Here is a 17,766-nt window from a genome sequence, read left to right as displayed (position 1 = left end):
CAGAGACGGGGGACCATATGCAACTGTAATGATAATTGAAAGATATAAGTAAAAATTTCAGCCAGCTGCACAGCACAGTTTTTAAGAAGTCGTCCTCCAATAAGATCAGGACCAGGGCTTTTCCGCTCTTTAACTGATCTAAATACTTTGATAACAGCACATTTGTCAATATGGACATTAGGGGAAATACAAGCAGAGTCATTAAAAACAGACACCTCATTACAAAATGTATGCTCATCATAACGATTAAAAAAAACATTAAATTCATTTGAAAGTTGAAGGTCATTTGTCCCATTAAGTGAAACTACGCTCTTCTTTGTTGGCATACCCATCATATTTTTTACCCCTTCCCAAGCAGGGCATGCATTCCCTGCACTCAATAAGTTTACAACTTTATCTTTATAAGCAAACTTTGCAAGTTTAAGTTCTCTCTTAACTTGCTTAGAGAGCTCCCTGTATTTTAGCATGTCTCCTTGATTAAAAGCAATATTCCTTTGGTTAATTAGTTGCTTAACGGATTTTGTAACCCATTGTTTATTATTAGCATAAATCAAACGGGATCGCTTGGGAACAATTATGTTCTCACAAAAGGAAATATAACTAGAAACAGTTTCTGTTAGTTCATTTATATCTGTAGAGATGTTCTTAAAAACGTCCCAGTCAGTGTCTGCAAAACATTCTTGTAAATCCATCACCGATTCATCCGACCAGACCGGCACCAAAGTTCTCTCAAGCTTGTTCCTCTTCAGAACAGTTTTGTATTCCGGGACAAGATAAACAACACTGTGGTCGGACGCACCGATAGGAGCTCTCGGGAGCGATTTGTAAGCTCCTTTGACTGTCCCAAAACAAAGATCAAGACACCTAGAATGCCGAGTCGGGCAAGTGACATATTGAAAAAAGTGACCAAGCGCTTTCCCAGGTTTACAATGGTTAAAATCTCCCATTAAAAAAATCGGAGCATCTGGCGCTCGTGCTTGGAAACTCTGCACTGCTTTGGTCAGGGATTGTATTGCAATGTCCGCATTAGCCCTGGGATGTATATAAACCACAGTCACAAATAATTGGGGAAATTCCCTCGGCAAATAGAATGGCCGTAGCGACACTGCTAAAAGCTCGATATCAGGTGTGCACAAGGACTCACGAATGATGACTGTGTTGCACCAACGTTTATTGATGTATAAACATAAACCTCCGCCCAGTGACTTACCGGTCACCGCAGGGTCTCTGTCTAAACGAAAGGGTGCTCCAAAGCCCTCGATTTCCATAGTGTCCTGGGAGACGTGATTTTTGAGCCATGTTTCTGTGAAGGCGAGGATGCACGCGTCTCTATACTCCTCCAAAAACCTCACGTGTGCTCGAACTTCATCCACTTTATTGTGGAGAGACTGTACATTCGCTAACAATATGGAGGGAAGAGGGATTCTGCGATGTCCAAGTCTTTTAAGCCTTTGCCGTACACCTCCACGTCTCCCTCTCTTCCTCCTCACCCGAGGCAATATCCAGCTCTGAGCCACGGGAATAGGAACCGGCGGTTGAACGATCTCCTCAGGGAAGACCACATTTGGATCCACGGAACCACCTCTTGCATTACAGAGCAGGAGAAGAAATTCCCGTGAATACTGCAACGTTTCACCGTGTACTGGGAGACGGGCCAAAAAATGACAGAGCACACTCCACAGGAGAAAAAGTCCAGCTCCACGGTAAATCCACATGTTGATCCCTTTAACTCATTTAGAAAGAGTCTGGAGGACAATGATGCTTATTATGCACAATCATTTTCTCCCTCATACAAAGGTACCTAAACCTATCCATCACAGAAAACATTTAGCATTTTTACATTTTCAGAAAACATCATTCTGTATGATTTATAAGATTGTTTCCATGTAATTTACTGGTATTACTATACTTTTGGGTTAATTTGGTCCCCATAACCTAGGGATTACCAGTATACACATCATTTTAGAAGCAAACACACAGTACCTCAAACACACACCCCATGAATTAATACAAACAAAATGTGAAGAAAAGTATCATTCCATGTACAACACTAAGATTCACACGGGTAATACTTTACAAAAAGGTATTATTAGTTAATTACTTCAGTTAACATGAACTAAGAATGAATAATACTTTAAGCATTTATTAGTCTTAGTTAATGTTAATTTCAACATTTAATAATGTATTATTATATTCAAAAGTTGTGTATTACAATTAGGCTAGTTAATGCACTGACTGTGAACTCACATGAACAATGACTATAAATTGTATTAACTAACTTTAACAAACTATATTTTAATTAACTAATATTAACAAAGATTAATAAATACTGTAAAAAAAATGCTCATTGTTAGATCATGTTAGCTAATACATAAATTAATATTAACAAATGAAACCTAATTAAAGTGTTACCAAACCTTGTTAATTTTAGCTCTTAAACCTTTACATAGCACCAACATTAAACAGGACAAAATGCTTACGAGCATTACAGTGAATATAAGTTTGTCTAAAAACAAAACAAAAACTGAAGAAATCCAAAAGGCCAAGTTGTTGGAAAGTGCTGTTTATGTCAATGTCCCAGGTGCTCTCCAAAGTAAATGTGAATGGAAGTGTTCCAAAGAGACAGGAAAGTCAGAAAAAATACCTTGAGAAAAAAGAAAAAAAAAACAGAAGGAAAACATTTGTTTATAAAACAGATCCAGTCCATTATTATACAGTGGTGGTCAAAATTGATGGCACCCCTAATAAATATGATAAAAAATGGCTGTAAAAAATAAATCTGCATTGTTTATCCTTTTGATCTTTCATTCAAAAAAGTCTAACCTTTCATTGAAGTAAAAGAATTGAAATTGGGGGGTAAATCACATTATGAAATAAATGTTTTTCTCCAAAACACACTGGCCATAATTGTTGGCACCCCTAGAATTTTTTTATGAGAAAAATATCTCTGAAGTATATTCCCATTAATATTTACCTTTATTTAGCACACCAGGGTGACTAGGAACATGAAATTGTCTAGCTATGACTTCTTGTTTCACAGGAGTTTAAAGGAGAACTCGGCAACTCTAGCGAACTCTAGTCACTTCTGCGCTGATTTTCCCTTTTGTTGTCGCATGTTTTCCCCACGAGCTCCCCCTACAGCTGTGGGGGGGCGTATATTTCACAACACGGTGGTAAAAAACTCACTTGCGGCGGCCTCCTCCCCCTCTCTACCGCTGCTCATGTGCGCTTGTTTTGATCGGAGCAAGCCAACTGTATCGTGTGGAGCTATGTCTACCGAGGTGGGTAACTATGGGTAATACATCATACATGCGTTTGTGTTTATGTCAAATTGCCGTAAAGCAATTCGTGTTTCGCTCTCGTTCTCGCTTCTCACGAGACTTCCAATTTCTATCTTGCCGGGACGGTAGTCCCCAAGTTGCAAGGTTGGTTTTCCGCCTGGGAACGCTGGGGGGAGCGGGAAAAGTCACCAATATCACCAGAACAGGTTGTTTAACCATCCAAATGATTTCTAGACAGTTTTATTAAGTTAAAAAAGTTACCAAGTTCTCCTTTAAATATGAGGAAACACAAAGGCCAAATTCCCTGAATCATCCATCACAATGAGTAAAACCAAAGAATATAGTTCTGATGTGCAGCAAAAGATTGAGCATCATAAAATAGAAAGTGGCTGTAAGAAAATATCTAAAGAATTGAAAATCCCCATTTTGACCATCAGGGCAATAATTAAGAAGTTCCAATCAACTAAAGATGTTACGAATCTGCCAGGAAGAGGACGTGTCTATATTGTCTTAATGCACGGTGAGGAGGAAAGTTTGAGTGGCCAAAGACTCTTCAATAATCACAGATGGAGAATTGCAGAGATTACTTGAGTATTGGGGGTCAGAAAGCCTTAAAAAAAAAAAATTTTTTTTCCTACATCCCCACATGTTGTTTGGGAGGGTTTCAAGAAAAATCCTCCTCGCTCCTCCAAAAATAAACTCCAGCATATTCAGTTGTCAGACACGACTGGATCTTCAAAAGGGACCGGATTCTGTGGTCAGATAAAACGAAAAAAAGGGCTTTTTGGCAGCAAACCCAGCAGATGTGTTTGGTGCAAACAGGGATGAAGAGTCCCCCATGCCTACGGTTAAATATACTGCTGGATCTTATATGTTGTAGGCCTATTTATTTGCTGTAGGTCCTGGACATCTTGTTCAGATACATGGTATTATGGATTCTAGCAAATACAAACAGATAAAAAAAAAAATCAAAAACCTGACGGCCTCTGCTAGAAATCTTATAATGGACCGTGGTTGGATTTTCCATCAGGACAACGATCCAAAACAAACATCAAAATCAACACAAAAATGTGTAACTGAGCACAAAATGAAGCTTCTGCCATGACCGTCCCAGTTCCCTGACCTGATGAGTGGAGTGAACTGAAGAGAAGAAGCACCAACATGAACTTGTGAATCTGAAGGATCTGGAGAGATTCTGTATGGAGGAACGGTCTCTGATCTCTTGTCAGTTATTCTCCAAACTCATCAGGCATTATAGAAGAAAACTCAGAGCTGTTATCTTGGCAAAAGGAGGTTGCAAAAAGTATTTAATAACAGGGTGCCAACAATTATGGCCAGCGTGTTTTAGAGAAAAACATTTATTTCATAATGTGATTTACCCCCCCACTTTCAATTCTTTTACTTCAATGAAAGGTTAGATTTTTGTGAATTTTTTGAATGAAAGATCAAAAGGATAAACAATGAAAATTAATTTTTTACAGCCATTTTTTATCATATTTATCAGGGGTGCCATCAATTTTGACCACCACTGTATTTGGCTCAAATGAATGAAAGTGATAGATATACAGTTGCGCTTTAAGGTTTATATACACCTTGCAGTATCTGCAAAATGTTAATTTCAGCAATAAGAGGGATCACAAAAATGTATATGTTCTCTTTTTATTTAGTACTACCCTTACGAAGCAGTTTATTCTGCAAAGCGTACATAAACTTTTGACTGCTAACTGTTGATGAATGTGTGATGTGATGAATTACCTCAGTCATCAGGGTCACATCATAGTGCTGGGCAAGGTTCCTTCTAATTCCCACAAACACCAGGATTCCACTGACCACGCCATCTTCACTGACACTGGGCTTAAAGTGATTAAAAATAGAGAACATTTGTATTGCTACTTTACAGGGAATTAAACATAACTATCAATTACACAAATATAGATAAATGACCCATGCAAACCCAAGACCCATGCAAACTGAGAAAGGTAATCTTGAATTTTAAACTCGCCGCACATAGCCATCTTCATGAAGGATTTGACTGGCTATTTACCACGGTTGACACAGCAATAGAGAGAGCGCAACACGTCATAATCTGAAGACCACGCCCACCGGGGTGGGACAATCCAACCATCTCCGTTGACTTTGCATTGCGAGAGGCTGCCTCGTCATTTATGACTTACAACAAAAGACAGAAAAATGCCTAAAAGCTGCTGTATGACAAGGTGTACAGCAAACAAGCTAAAAAACCCAGAAATAAGTTTTTACAATCTGTCGACCCCAAAAAATGAGTGTTTAAGGACACAAAAGTGGGTACAGGCTGGAACGAATGGGTAAATTGGGATCCTGACACTCAGTATGCACTAAAAAAATGCAGTAAACATTTTGTCACTGGGAAGTCAAATATCCAAATGTCAGTTTTATATATTATATTTTTGTAAGCTAAGCTATAATGTCGCCGATGCTCCAGTCGACGTAGTTCTCAGAGTAATATGACACCTTGCGCTCCACTTTTGTGTCCTTAAATGCTTGTTTTTTGGGTTCGACAGATTATAAAAACTTATTTCTGGATTTTTTAGCTTGTTTGCTGTACACCTTGTCACATAGCAGCTTTTCGACATTGTTTTGTTTTTTGTTACAAGTCAGAAATGACAAGGAGGCAGGCTCTTGCAATGCAGTCAATGGAGACGGTTGGATATAAACATATGTAAACCATACATATTTAACATAAATTTTTCTTTCTGCAGCAGCAGGAAATAACACAGTATTACATCGGCTGAATGTATGTCTGAAACATTTGACTGAGAAAGTGCATCCGATCTTTATATGTATACATAACTTAATAAACCAAACACAATTTTAAAGCAAACTCATAATGCACACTATAACCTTGTAACTGGAGTCAATTTGAATCGAATTAAACGCATTTCACAATCACCTCGTGTTACAGCTTTCACGAAATGGCGGACAGTCTGCATAACGTTATCGACATATTCACAACCCGACCGTCATTACTCGAAATATCTGCGGCATATACATTTGCATTACAGATCTCGTGTGCATATTATTAAGTTGTTGTATACCTGCAAAATAACAGGAAAAATTGATAAGACAGGAGCCACTGTGTCATGTCGCACCAAATCCTCAGCAGAGAGCAGATGTGAGGGCGCAGGCGCACACACCTCCTAAATAAGAGTCCTCCTTTCAGTTTTCATAATAAGAGTCCCGGTTTCTCATAACAACAGACTATATTCTTACACTAATCCTGTAAGTTAATGATTTACTTTCACATCTCTTACAATTCACATAAATGAAAATAAATTTCTGCTTAATGTATAACAACTTTACACAAAATGTGCACATACTTTGGGGTGTCACAAAAGCATCAAGATATACTTACTTGACTGATTATTTGCAGTATAATGTCTCATCTGCAAACACCCAAACGTGGCGCTCCTTTTGTTCTCTTCTTGTTTGGGTTGGGAAGCTTGTAAAGATGAGATCAGATATGAAATCGGCCATCCGTCATTCATATTATTCATATTATTAATACCACTTCATTTAATAATATTTAAATATGTAATAATATTAATATTGTTTTTTGATAACAATAATATTAATAATTATTATTTTTATTTCAATCATTATTGTTAACAGTGTTAATAATAATAATTATTAATAGTATTACTACTACTTCTACTATTAATAACAAATAAACTGAAATAATAATAAATAAAATACAAATAAAAGTTATTAGTATTATTAATACTATTCATAATAATGATAATAATAATTACTATTATTATTATTATTATTATATTTTATTATTAGCCTACTGTTAACAGTATTAAGAATAATAATACTAATTAATAGTAGTAGTAGTAGTATTTTCAAGAATGAAAATATATTTTACTGACTTAATATGGTTTCTTATTTGTAAAGTCGCATCAGATGCATTGGTGCATTCTTCTCAAGCATTTTTAGATTCAAGAGCCTTTATTAACTTTTGGAATTTATACCACAATTATTCAGTAGATGATATAATTTTCATTTATGGGTGAACGTGAACTCATATAGCTTATTTGTTCTTATTTTCAGATCTTATACAATTTATACATTTGAACCTTTTTATGATTTATAAAATAATTATTCTCTTCTCTCTTTTTCAGCTTCTTCGATTTCCATCTGCTTGTTGTAAGTCATACATACCAGTCATCCTACATCTCAGCTTTGCCCCATGCATCTAACAGAGTTTTGTTATACGTTCTCCAAATATTCAGTGTTGGTTCTGGGAACGTGAAAAATGTCCAGTTTTCTTGACGTTAGAGGAACGTGTTTTAAAAGGTATAATGTTCCTCAAACGTTCTTTCAACTTAATTTTGATTTAAAATTCAACATTATAGGAATGTTGATTTCTAACATTCCAAGAACATTAAAATGTCCAGTGTCTTTAATGTTAAAGGTTAGTGTGATGTTCCTGAAACATTCTTTCAATCATCTTTCTAAAGAGTAATAAGAACACAAACTGCAACTATATTCAGACACAGCCTTAGATAAACTGAAGATAAAAGACATTAACTCTCTCAAGATCTGATTAAACAACTCCACAAACAGCATTACCAGCTTCACTTAATACTAACCAGACTGACTTTATTTCTGTCACACGTCTATAGAAGTTCTTATTGAGAATTAACAGAGGTTTAGATGTTGATGTCTTATTGAAAATGTTTCATTTGAGGTTACCATTATGGGGATCAGTGTTTGCTTTAGTTGGCCTCTTGACCCTTGACTTTAATTAGGTTTGTGCTTTATCAGCAATTGCAGGTGTTCATGGAGAACATTTCTGCATTGATAAAGCAGATCAACATGTCTGTTAAAATAATATTATATTATTATAATATTATTATTATATTATAAGATATATATTACTGTCATAAATATGTATTTTATGTGTTTTAACTCAATGCACTTTTTTAAGCAAGATTATATTTTGTGGCATTTCCTTCCTTATAATGACAGTCGTCAATAGCAACGCATTATAACACATGTATCGCAACGGACGAGCTCTCTCGTTCACCTCAGATTTGGTCCTCTTAAAAGCAGCGCAGTTTCGCGCTTCAATCTATAGCCGTTGCGGAGACTTTCTATTCGTTGAAATCTTACAAAACAAAATGCACACAAAAGCCCTGCTTGATATAGCCTACAACCACTGATGAACATATTCGGTTTTGATGAAAAAAATAAATATACAAGTGTGGATTAGAACCCAGAACCTCTGACACGCATGGCAAAAGTTGTACCACTACTACACCATTACAATACACGATTTTTGGATTAAGTATCAATGGATTTAGTCACGTAGAAATTCTCAAATGTACCCAAAATGACCCAATGTACTGAAATTGATTTCTGGACACCGTAATGTTATTTTTTCCCGAAAATTGTTATTGTACACATGTATTCTATCTGATTTAACATTATATAGCAACCTAAAGTTCATTATAGATTATTTTTGACCGACAAGCTACAATTTTGTAAAAAAATATAAAAAAAATTTCTTAAATTTAAAAAATATTTGTTGGTAGCATTGATTTTGGGTGAATTGCATGGAAACCAATTAGGGTAAATTTGACCCGCAACTCAAAAGGCGTACCTAGATTTTCAACATAACTCTGGGAAAACCTATTTGTGAGTGTGTCTGTGGAGATGTTGGACAAAATTAATGTTACAACCTATTGTGATATGCAGTTTAGGTCTCTTTACAAAATGTATGTACTGAAAGTGACTAAATGAGTTTCTACTCAGGGTGTCCTAGGTACTGGCAATCATGGACATCCCAATCTCCATCAAGATGACCACTCTGGCCATCCAGAACCTCTTCAGCTACGTGGAAGAAGAAAATCTGGCTGCTGTAAAAGCCCATCTAGATAAGTTCAAAGTGGTGGATGGTCGAAGCGATGTAAGTTGCATCGGAAAAAAGTCAAACATGATTTAAGATGTTCAGCTAAATTGTTAAGATATCAAATATATGTCTTTCTCGTTGTGTCGTTGACAGAATGGACAGACTCCTCTGATGTTGGCCTCGGAGCAGGGCAGTCTTGAGATTGTTCAAGAGCTCATCCGAAGGGGAGCAGACGTCAACTTGGAAGATGAGGTGAGAAAATGCCCACATAACTGCTTTACATATATATATATATATATATATATTTACATTTATATTTATATTTATATGTATGTATTATTTATATATTTATAAAAAATTCACATGAATTTCTGATTTTCTTTGGTAAAATTTGTCCCTTTTTTCTTTATTGACACCAGCAGTCATCTTCATAGCATTTCCCTTTATTATTTATTCAATATCCTGAAATATCCTGAAGCCTGTTTATATCCTTATTTTATTTTCAGACTTATCTTTGTTATATATTTATAATCTGTATAAGGTGAAGTGCCCATTATAACTGTGCCATAGGGCTGTTTTTTGTAGTGTAGTTCCATCACTGTTCCCATGGCGACATTGCCAGTGGTTCAATAGTTTCCATAGCGGCCCATCTTTGTGCCTTTCCCTGATAGGACTGCTGGTCCGCGCTGATCTCTGCAGCTAAAGAGGGGCATGTGGAGGTGGTGAAAGAGCTGCTGGAAAACAGTGCCTATATTGAGCACAGAGACATGGTGAGAAAATCAAAAAGGAATACATCTACTTTATCTAGTACCATAATCACATTTAAAAAAGAACACATTCTTACCTTATCAACTTAATGAGGTGGCTTTGTGTCGTGCAGGGGAATTGGACCGCCCTTACTTGGGCGTCATATAAAAATAGAGTTGAGGTGGCCAAGATCCTGCTGGACACTGGGGCAAACCAAATCACCACTGGAGTGGTAAAGATGGAAAAACTTATCAATTGCCTTTCCACATTTGAGAAGCACAGACATACAAATCATACAATGAATCCAAATGTAATATATGCAATCATTGATTAAAATTGATCATACTTTTGATGTGGTTACCTTAGCAATACAGAGTCTACCCCATTATCTGGGCAGCCGGTAGAGGCCATTCAGTATGGAGGCAGATTAGTCTCAAATATAATTCACGCAAAAAACATGATTCACAAATGCGTAGACAATTTCACATGCATGAAACCTAATTCACGTACACACAAAAAAAATCCACGTGCGTGAAAAAAATATATATTCACAAAAAGCAATTCACATGGGCAAAATATAATTATATATACTCATAAAATACATTTCACAAATGCAAAACACAATTCTTAGATACACAACTGTGCACAAAAACCTTTGAATGTTTAAAATGTACGAGTGTATCCTTGCATTTGAATGTGCAAATCGTCATTCACGTACGAATCGCCTTAGATATGTGTGTGTGTGTTTTTGAGACTTTCCTGGCAGCATAACACTCATAACACAGAGCAGTCGTACTCTTTAGCCAATCAGATTTAAGCTTATCAATCGACCAATCAGTATCAGGTGAGGGCGGGCCTACCTACATGTTACGTCATCAGCTTTCGACCAGTTCATGGCTGAGCAGCAGAGGTAAGTGCAGTTAATCGTTCATTTCTGTGTTCAGAAGTTAGAGATCATTTGAAGCAATAGTTTATTAACTGCTGTTTAGTCCACATGTGAATATAAACATTTATTTTTAGTATTGATGGATTTTCATGTCCTGTCCACCACACATTTAACCTATGATAATGTATGTAATGACGTGCATATATAGGAGACATGTTTTGATCTGCATATATTATGTAGTTTTATTGTTTCAGATTTCCAAGACAGATGATGTATGAAGTTGCAGACAACCAGTACTGTGATCTTACCATTTCTACTGTAATTCTTTGAAAACAGTCATGTTGCAAGCCATCCATTTTGAGTTGTTTCAACAAGTGGTTGAAAGTGATGCATTGTTACTGTATTCATTTGTCTCCTGCGGACTATATGTACACGCTTTAGGAATAAAGCCTTGCTATGCATGCATTATTAAATGTTCTTGTAAGAATTAAAAGATTCAGACAGTTCAATTTGATGTACACGTTTTATTAATTTGAAAGTTTCTGAATCCTTTGGGAATAAAATATATAAAATGACTTGATCATGATTAATGTTCCTGTTACATATGAAGATCATGAACTGACAGTCTAAACTGTGAAGCACAATATTCAGTACAGAGAAATATACGTCTCTTCAGGAGTTGTGAGATCCAGTCAGAGTGTACTTTGCTTTTAGAGTATATAAATATAAGTGCAATACATCAAGTGAAAAGTTAACAAATGAATTGTGTTCAGTCCGGTCATCAGTAGACCTCTCTGTTAGGACATATAAGATTTTGTCCTGATATTTAAAGTACTAAAAACCCTATAGTACAAGAGGTGCAGACAGAGGACGTGGGAAATTAAGTGATGGTATTTGAATAGAGTTTACGAAGTAATCTTAGTCGCATAATCTTAATTGCCTCTCTATGATAAGTACCTTTGTCTTATCAGCATAAAATCTGATTTGCCTATTTTACTAGGCAAAGAAAAATTAATGCTTCACAATATTGTCCTGAGACCTTAAGATGACAATAAAAAACCTTATTTAAAAACCTTGAGATCACAATACAGCACAAAACATAAGGAAATGCATGTTGAATATATTGCTAACACTCTACAATAAGGTACAATAACTTAGTTAACATTAGTTCATGTATTAAATAACCATGAGCAATACATTTGTTGCTGTGTTTGTTAATCTTTATTAACGTTAGTTAAAAATACAGCTGTTCATTGTTAGTTTACAGTGCATTTACTAATGTTAACAAGATTTTAATGAAGTATTAGTAAATGTTAACATTAACAAAAAATAATAAAGGCTGTTCACGTGCAGTTCATTATTAGTTCATGTTAACTAATGAAACGTTTTAATAAAGTGTTACCAATTAAGACATAAATACAAAAAAAAAGTATAAAAGAGAATAAAGAAACAACATGAATTAAGATGTTCGTGACTGCTATCCAGATGTCACACCAAAGGTGAGTAATCCTGATAAAATGCAGGGAAACAAGTGTTAATAATAATTTAACATCATACACAAATGGCAAAAAACATTGGGTCCTCATTAAAATAGGTCTATTCACTATTTAAAGAACAATCTCGATGGGTATTGACCACAGATGATTGTTTTGCACTCATTAGCGTGATTGTAGCTGTGAGAGCTGTCTGTACCTTCAGCTAAAATACAACAAAACAAGCATCATTCTTCTTCATTTTTGACACGATATGGGACATCTGATTACAACAGCACTTGCTTACATCAGTTAATAGTTCTTAAAGTATTGCTTCAACTGATCTCAAACTTCTTTAACTTAAGTTAACACAGAAATTAACGATTAACTGCACTTACCTCTGCTTAGCCATGAACTGGTCGAAAGCTGATGACGTAACATGTAGGTAGGCCCGCCCTCACGTGATACTGATTGGTCGATTGATAAGCTTAAATCTGATTGGCTAAAGAGTACGACTGCTCTGTGTTACGAGTGTTATGCTGCCAGGAAAGTCTCAAAAACACACACACACACATATCTAAGGCGATTCGTACGTGAATGGCGATTTGCACATTCAAATGCAAGGATACACTCGTACATTTTAAACATTCAAAGGTTTTTGTGCACAGTTGTATACCTACGAATTGTGTTTTGCATTTGTGAAATGTATTTTTTGAGTATATAATTTTATTTTGCGCATGTGAATTGCTTTTTGTGAATATATATATTTTTTTCACGCACGTGAATTAGGTTTCATGCATGTGAAATTGTCTACGCATTTGTGAATCATGTTTTTTGCGTGAATTATATTTGAGACTAATCTGCTTCCATAATTCAGAGATTGTGAAACTCTTGCTGGAGCATGGAGCTAAAGTCAACTGCTCTGATGAGGTGAGCTAAACCAATCCTGCCTAACTGCGATTAAATGAATATTCTGAGTTGAAAACAAGCTTCCATTGTAAGTGCATTGTTCTGTTTTTCAAGCTGAAGTCAACATTACTTTCTCTGGTAATCGACAGCATGCCACAGTTGCTGTTGATAGATTTAATTTGAGTTAAACTTGTGTTACTGGTAAAAATATTAAAGGTAAAGACCAGCATATTTAACTTTAAACCAGCATTTTTGTACTTTTTGTACTTTTAGTTTGGCACCACCCCACTGATCTGGGCTGCTAGAAAGGGCCACTACGACTGCGTGATGCACCTGTTGGAAAACGGAGCTGATGTTGACCGGCAGGGGGCGGTATGTGCTCATCATTCACTCAGCCTTTTTGTCTCTAGGGCTCCCGATTTGTCCACAACCATTTTCAAAGGCCATATGACTTTTCCAATTTGTGATTTTACTGGATAAGGATACATAAATATTTTGCTTACCCTTAATTTCTACCGTATAAAATATTTGAGCTTTTGTTTTAACTAGAAAAACTGATGTACTGCTGTGCTGATTTAGAAGCATTACATCAGTGGCCTAATGGACTGTTTCTTATTTTGTTCATCTTTCCCACTCAGAACTCCATGACGGCACTGATCGTAGCTTTGAAGGGAGGATACACAGAGGTGGTTGAAGAGCTTCTGAAGAGGAACCCCAATGTAAACTTGACTGATAAGGATGGAACCACAGCTCTCATGATCGCAGATAAAGAGGGCTACACCGAGATTGTGCAGGACCTGCTCGATGCCGGCACGGTGGGTTGAGCCTCACAATAAACCGTACAAATGGATATTTGTAAAACGGATATACTGGATGAGAAAGTATTTTCATTGTGTGTTGTGTTTAAAACTCTAGAGTGAAGACAGTGTGCTGATTAGAGCTGTGAGAGATGGGAATGTTGAGATTGTGAGGGAACTACTGCATAAGTATACAGACATCGACATTGGAGGCCAGGTAACATGCCTGTTACATCATATGCATTAAAATACTTTAAACTAGGGCTGCATGGTTAAACAGATAATCACGATTATTTTGCTCAAAAATGATCATTCGTGATTATTGAGAAATTTCCTTTTACATTTCATCAGAATTATTGCACTTTAATGAAAGTACAAAACAAGAGAGTATGGCAAAAATATCATATCACAATTTTTTCAGGAAAATCACGATTCATGATTTTATCACAATTCTTTTTCATGTTGGTTTTACTACTTTGCAAGTGACTGAGCATCACAGCCAAACTAATTTCCCTATTTAAACATAGCCCCTATTTAGACATTTAGGCCAAAGTGGCGAAGATAAAAATCTTTGTCATTATTTTCTTTGTTATTAAAAGATAAGAACAAAAATACACATTACATATACACAACATATAATATACAAATGAAATAAATAGTGCTTTATTTTTTCAGCCACAGTAGGTGTATTTAACAGAAGCATTCAAGAAAGAAATTAAATGAACAAATATACAAACAAAACACTACATAGACTTCACTGTATAAATTATACATTGATACTTATTAAAGCTACTATTAAAGTTCTCAGAGCAGTGAGTGATTTTCTCTTTGTTTTTGGTTGTTTTATTAACATTAAAGGGAACAGACCGGAACAGAGATCGGGTTGCAGAGCCGGATTATCCATAAGGGCACTTGGGCCAGCATTCACAACCACTAGGGGGGCACCACATGACACAAGCTTTAAAAATATTTTTCGTAAATTGTTATATTATTAACTTGAAATTCTTGAAAGACCATACATAACTCGTTTATGAACACTAATTTAACAATAATAATAATAATAATAATAAATTATAAATAAATAAAGATTACATGACCACTATCACCCCCCCCCCCCTCCCCCCCCCCCCCCCCTCCCTCCTCCCTCCCCCCTCCCCCCTCCCCAATCTGTCAGAGTTGAGTTGGTCCACAACAAGTACATGCAAATGTGTCATTTTTTTTTAACGGCTACAGAAAATGAATCTAAATCCAAAATGGACAGATGTCAGTTGAGTGGTTTTGCAGTTGTTATATATGTGTTAAAGATTTTATTTGGGATGTGTTCATTGTGATTATATTGGCTGGGTTTATAAAAGTTTATAAAATTGAAATGATCTTTGCTTGGTGCATTTGGAAACAAATCTTGTCTATTTCTAAATGTAATCGCGTGCATCACTGATGATTATACTGTCCGTGTGTTGAAAAAAACTTGGATTAAACACACTCGCAACCAAAGCGGAGACGTTACAGCGTTGCCAGTGCACTGAGCGGAGTTTTGCCGCTGTAGTGGACACGCACCGTAGCCTACTAGGCGTCGGCGATGACCGCCAGGCGAATGAGGATATTCTTCTTGGCGGAGACAGGAGCGAGGAAGTATAGTGGTGAGGTATTGAAGTATAGTGCCCTGTCCGGTTGCCGATCATGTGTTTGGAGCAAAAACTGGCCAGTTCCAATTACGACAAATACATCTCTAATTTTATCTAATTTGCTTTAATATATTTATCATAAACATTAACACACTCTTTACATTTTTTTTTTATTCATTCCAATAATTACAAACTATGTTAATGTCTTTATTATTAAGACAACAAAAACTATTTTGTAGCACAGAGGATGCATAAGAGCATTTATTCAGCAAACACATTTGCAAACTATGTAGTCGAGGCCTTGTGAGGAAATACTGACTATATTAAACTTTTATTTGAGCAGAATATTGCTGTGGAGATCAGTAAACGCCAACATAATTGTTTGTTGATGTTTCAGATGATCAAAGACTGTTTGGAAAATGTACAATAATCCATTTAAGTGAAAAGCCCTGATTGGGGGATTAAGACATTTGACATCTGGCAACCCCAAGTTTAAAAGCTTGTGTAGGCTTGGTTCCAGTGCAAGATAATTGCTCATTACCAGCGGTTCAGTATCGCAAATGATTATGCTTAATTAATCGAGAAAAGCAGAAATTGTGATCAGGATTTAAATGATTAATCGTGCAGCCCTACTATAGTATAGACAACAAATGAGAGATGTATAAAAGTTATGGGAAACTGAAATGACTGTACTGTTGTTGTTGTTTTTTTACAGAAGAATAAGACTGCTCTCTATTGGGCAGTAGAGAAAGGCAATGCAACCATGGTTAGAGACATACTGCAGTGCAATCCAGACACAGAGATCACCACTAAAGTAAAGAAGACTCATGTTCAAGAGATTGCTTTGCTGTTATGAGCTAGTGTTGAGTCTGTATTTTTGTGTATTTAGGATTCTGAGACACCACTAATTAAAGCCACCAAGATGAGAAACAGAGATATAGTGGAGCTGTTGCTGGACAAAGGGGCCAAAGTCTCTGCAGTGGACAAGGTAAAACATCAGTCACAATTTCATGTACATAATTTACATTAACATGATGAGACTATATTGCACTTTAAGTCTCTGCTCTCTTTGGCTACAGAAAGGGGACACCCCTCTTCATTTCGCCATACGTGGACGGAGCCGCAGGCTGACTGAGCTCCTTCTCCGTAACCCTAAAGATGTCCATCTCCTCTACAGGCCCAACAACGTTGGAGAGACACCCTACAAAATCGACTGCCGTTACCAGAAGAGCATCCTCACCCAGAATTTTGGAGTCCGTAAGTCTGGGACTAGATTAATACTCATCATTCGGAATGGGTATCAATACAGATTTCCTGATTCAGTTACATTCTGATTCACAAGATTCTATTTAATTCCATTCTTATTCATTTGAGTTTATTCTGTGTTTGATTAAATTCTCATACATTTGGGTTTATTTCAGTCATCATGTTTATTTTGCTTGCATATAAATTCTCTCTCTGCAAATACACGGCAGTGTTTCAGACTGATTCAAATCATTAACTCATCTTTTTAAACTGTTCATTTAAAGAACCGACTCAGAGTCATTCATTTTGGCAGTAAAATGAAGTGGATAAATCTTCATATTTCTTTCTCAGATGAGATGAAGACACTTGCAGATCAGCAGGTGTAGTCGTTGTTCCAGTTTTCCTGGCTGGTTGTGTTATTATCTGTCCTGCTGTGCGGCTCTGTAGCGCTTGTGCTCGGCTTCACTGTGGATCCCAAGCTGGCTATCTCCATCTCTCTCAGCATCCTAGCACTACTTTATGTGTTCTTTCATAAGAAAAACTGGTCCATTATTCAGTGTTTCAACATAAGTTCTTAAAAAATCTGTACTTTTGGTCATAATTAAGTTATGATTGATATCAAATTAAAACTAGATGCGAAAGTTCGTCGAGACAAACTTTAAGTTGGCTTGAGAAAGTTTGGAGCAGAACGTTTTTTGCTAGGCGGTTGCAAGGATGTTATGGGTGGTTGCTATGGTGTTGCTAGGGTATTTTGGGCGGTTGCTAGGGTGTTCTGGGTGGTTGCCAGGTGGTTGCTAGGGTGTCCTGGCTGGTTGCTAAGGTCTTTTGGGTGGTTGCTAGGGTGTTCTAGGTGGTTGCTAGGGTATTCTGGGTGGTTGCTAGGCGATTGCTAGGGTGTTCTGGGTGGTTGC

The 17,766-nt window shown here is 36.5% G+C and overlaps 1 protein-coding gene and 1 long non-coding RNA gene across 2 annotated transcripts; one reads left to right on the top strand and one right to left on the bottom strand.

The window, feature by feature from the left end:
- Window positions 1-2,425: 2,425 nt before the first annotated feature.
- On the bottom strand, window positions 2,426-5,113 carry LOC311304439. Its single transcript, XR_014629923.1, has 2 exons — window positions 5,037-5,113; window positions 2,426-2,644 (listed from the first exon to the last, which is right to left on the bottom strand). It is a non-coding gene; the product is annotated as an uncharacterized lncRNA (long non-coding RNA).
- A 2,444-nt stretch (window positions 5,114-7,557) lies between these two features.
- LOC311304765 (uncharacterized protein) lies at window positions 7,558-17,442 on the top strand. The gene is made up of 14 exons (XM_084432001.1): window positions 7,558-7,616; window positions 9,078-9,231; window positions 9,328-9,426; window positions 9,846-9,944; window positions 10,055-10,153; window positions 10,288-10,351; window positions 13,157-13,209; window positions 13,462-13,560; window positions 13,827-14,003; window positions 14,104-14,202; window positions 16,326-16,424; window positions 16,500-16,598; window positions 16,690-16,867; window positions 17,207-17,442. Exons 2-14 carry the CDS (start codon window positions 9,100-9,102, stop codon window positions 17,239-17,241), a joined length of 1,332 nt encoding a protein of 443 aa, XP_084288127.1. The 5' UTR covers window positions 7,558-7,616; window positions 9,078-9,099; the 3' UTR covers window positions 17,242-17,442.
- The last annotated feature ends 324 nt before the right edge of the window (window positions 17,443-17,766 follow it).

This window comes from Rutilus rutilus (genome assembly GCF_951802725.1).
Source record: "Rutilus rutilus genome assembly, chromosome: 15".
NCBI classification, from domain to species: Eukaryota; Metazoa; Chordata; class Actinopteri; order Cypriniformes; family Leuciscidae; genus Rutilus; species Rutilus rutilus.
Note: the sequence above shows the minus strand (reverse complement) of the source record. Positions and strands in the feature narration are given on the sequence as shown.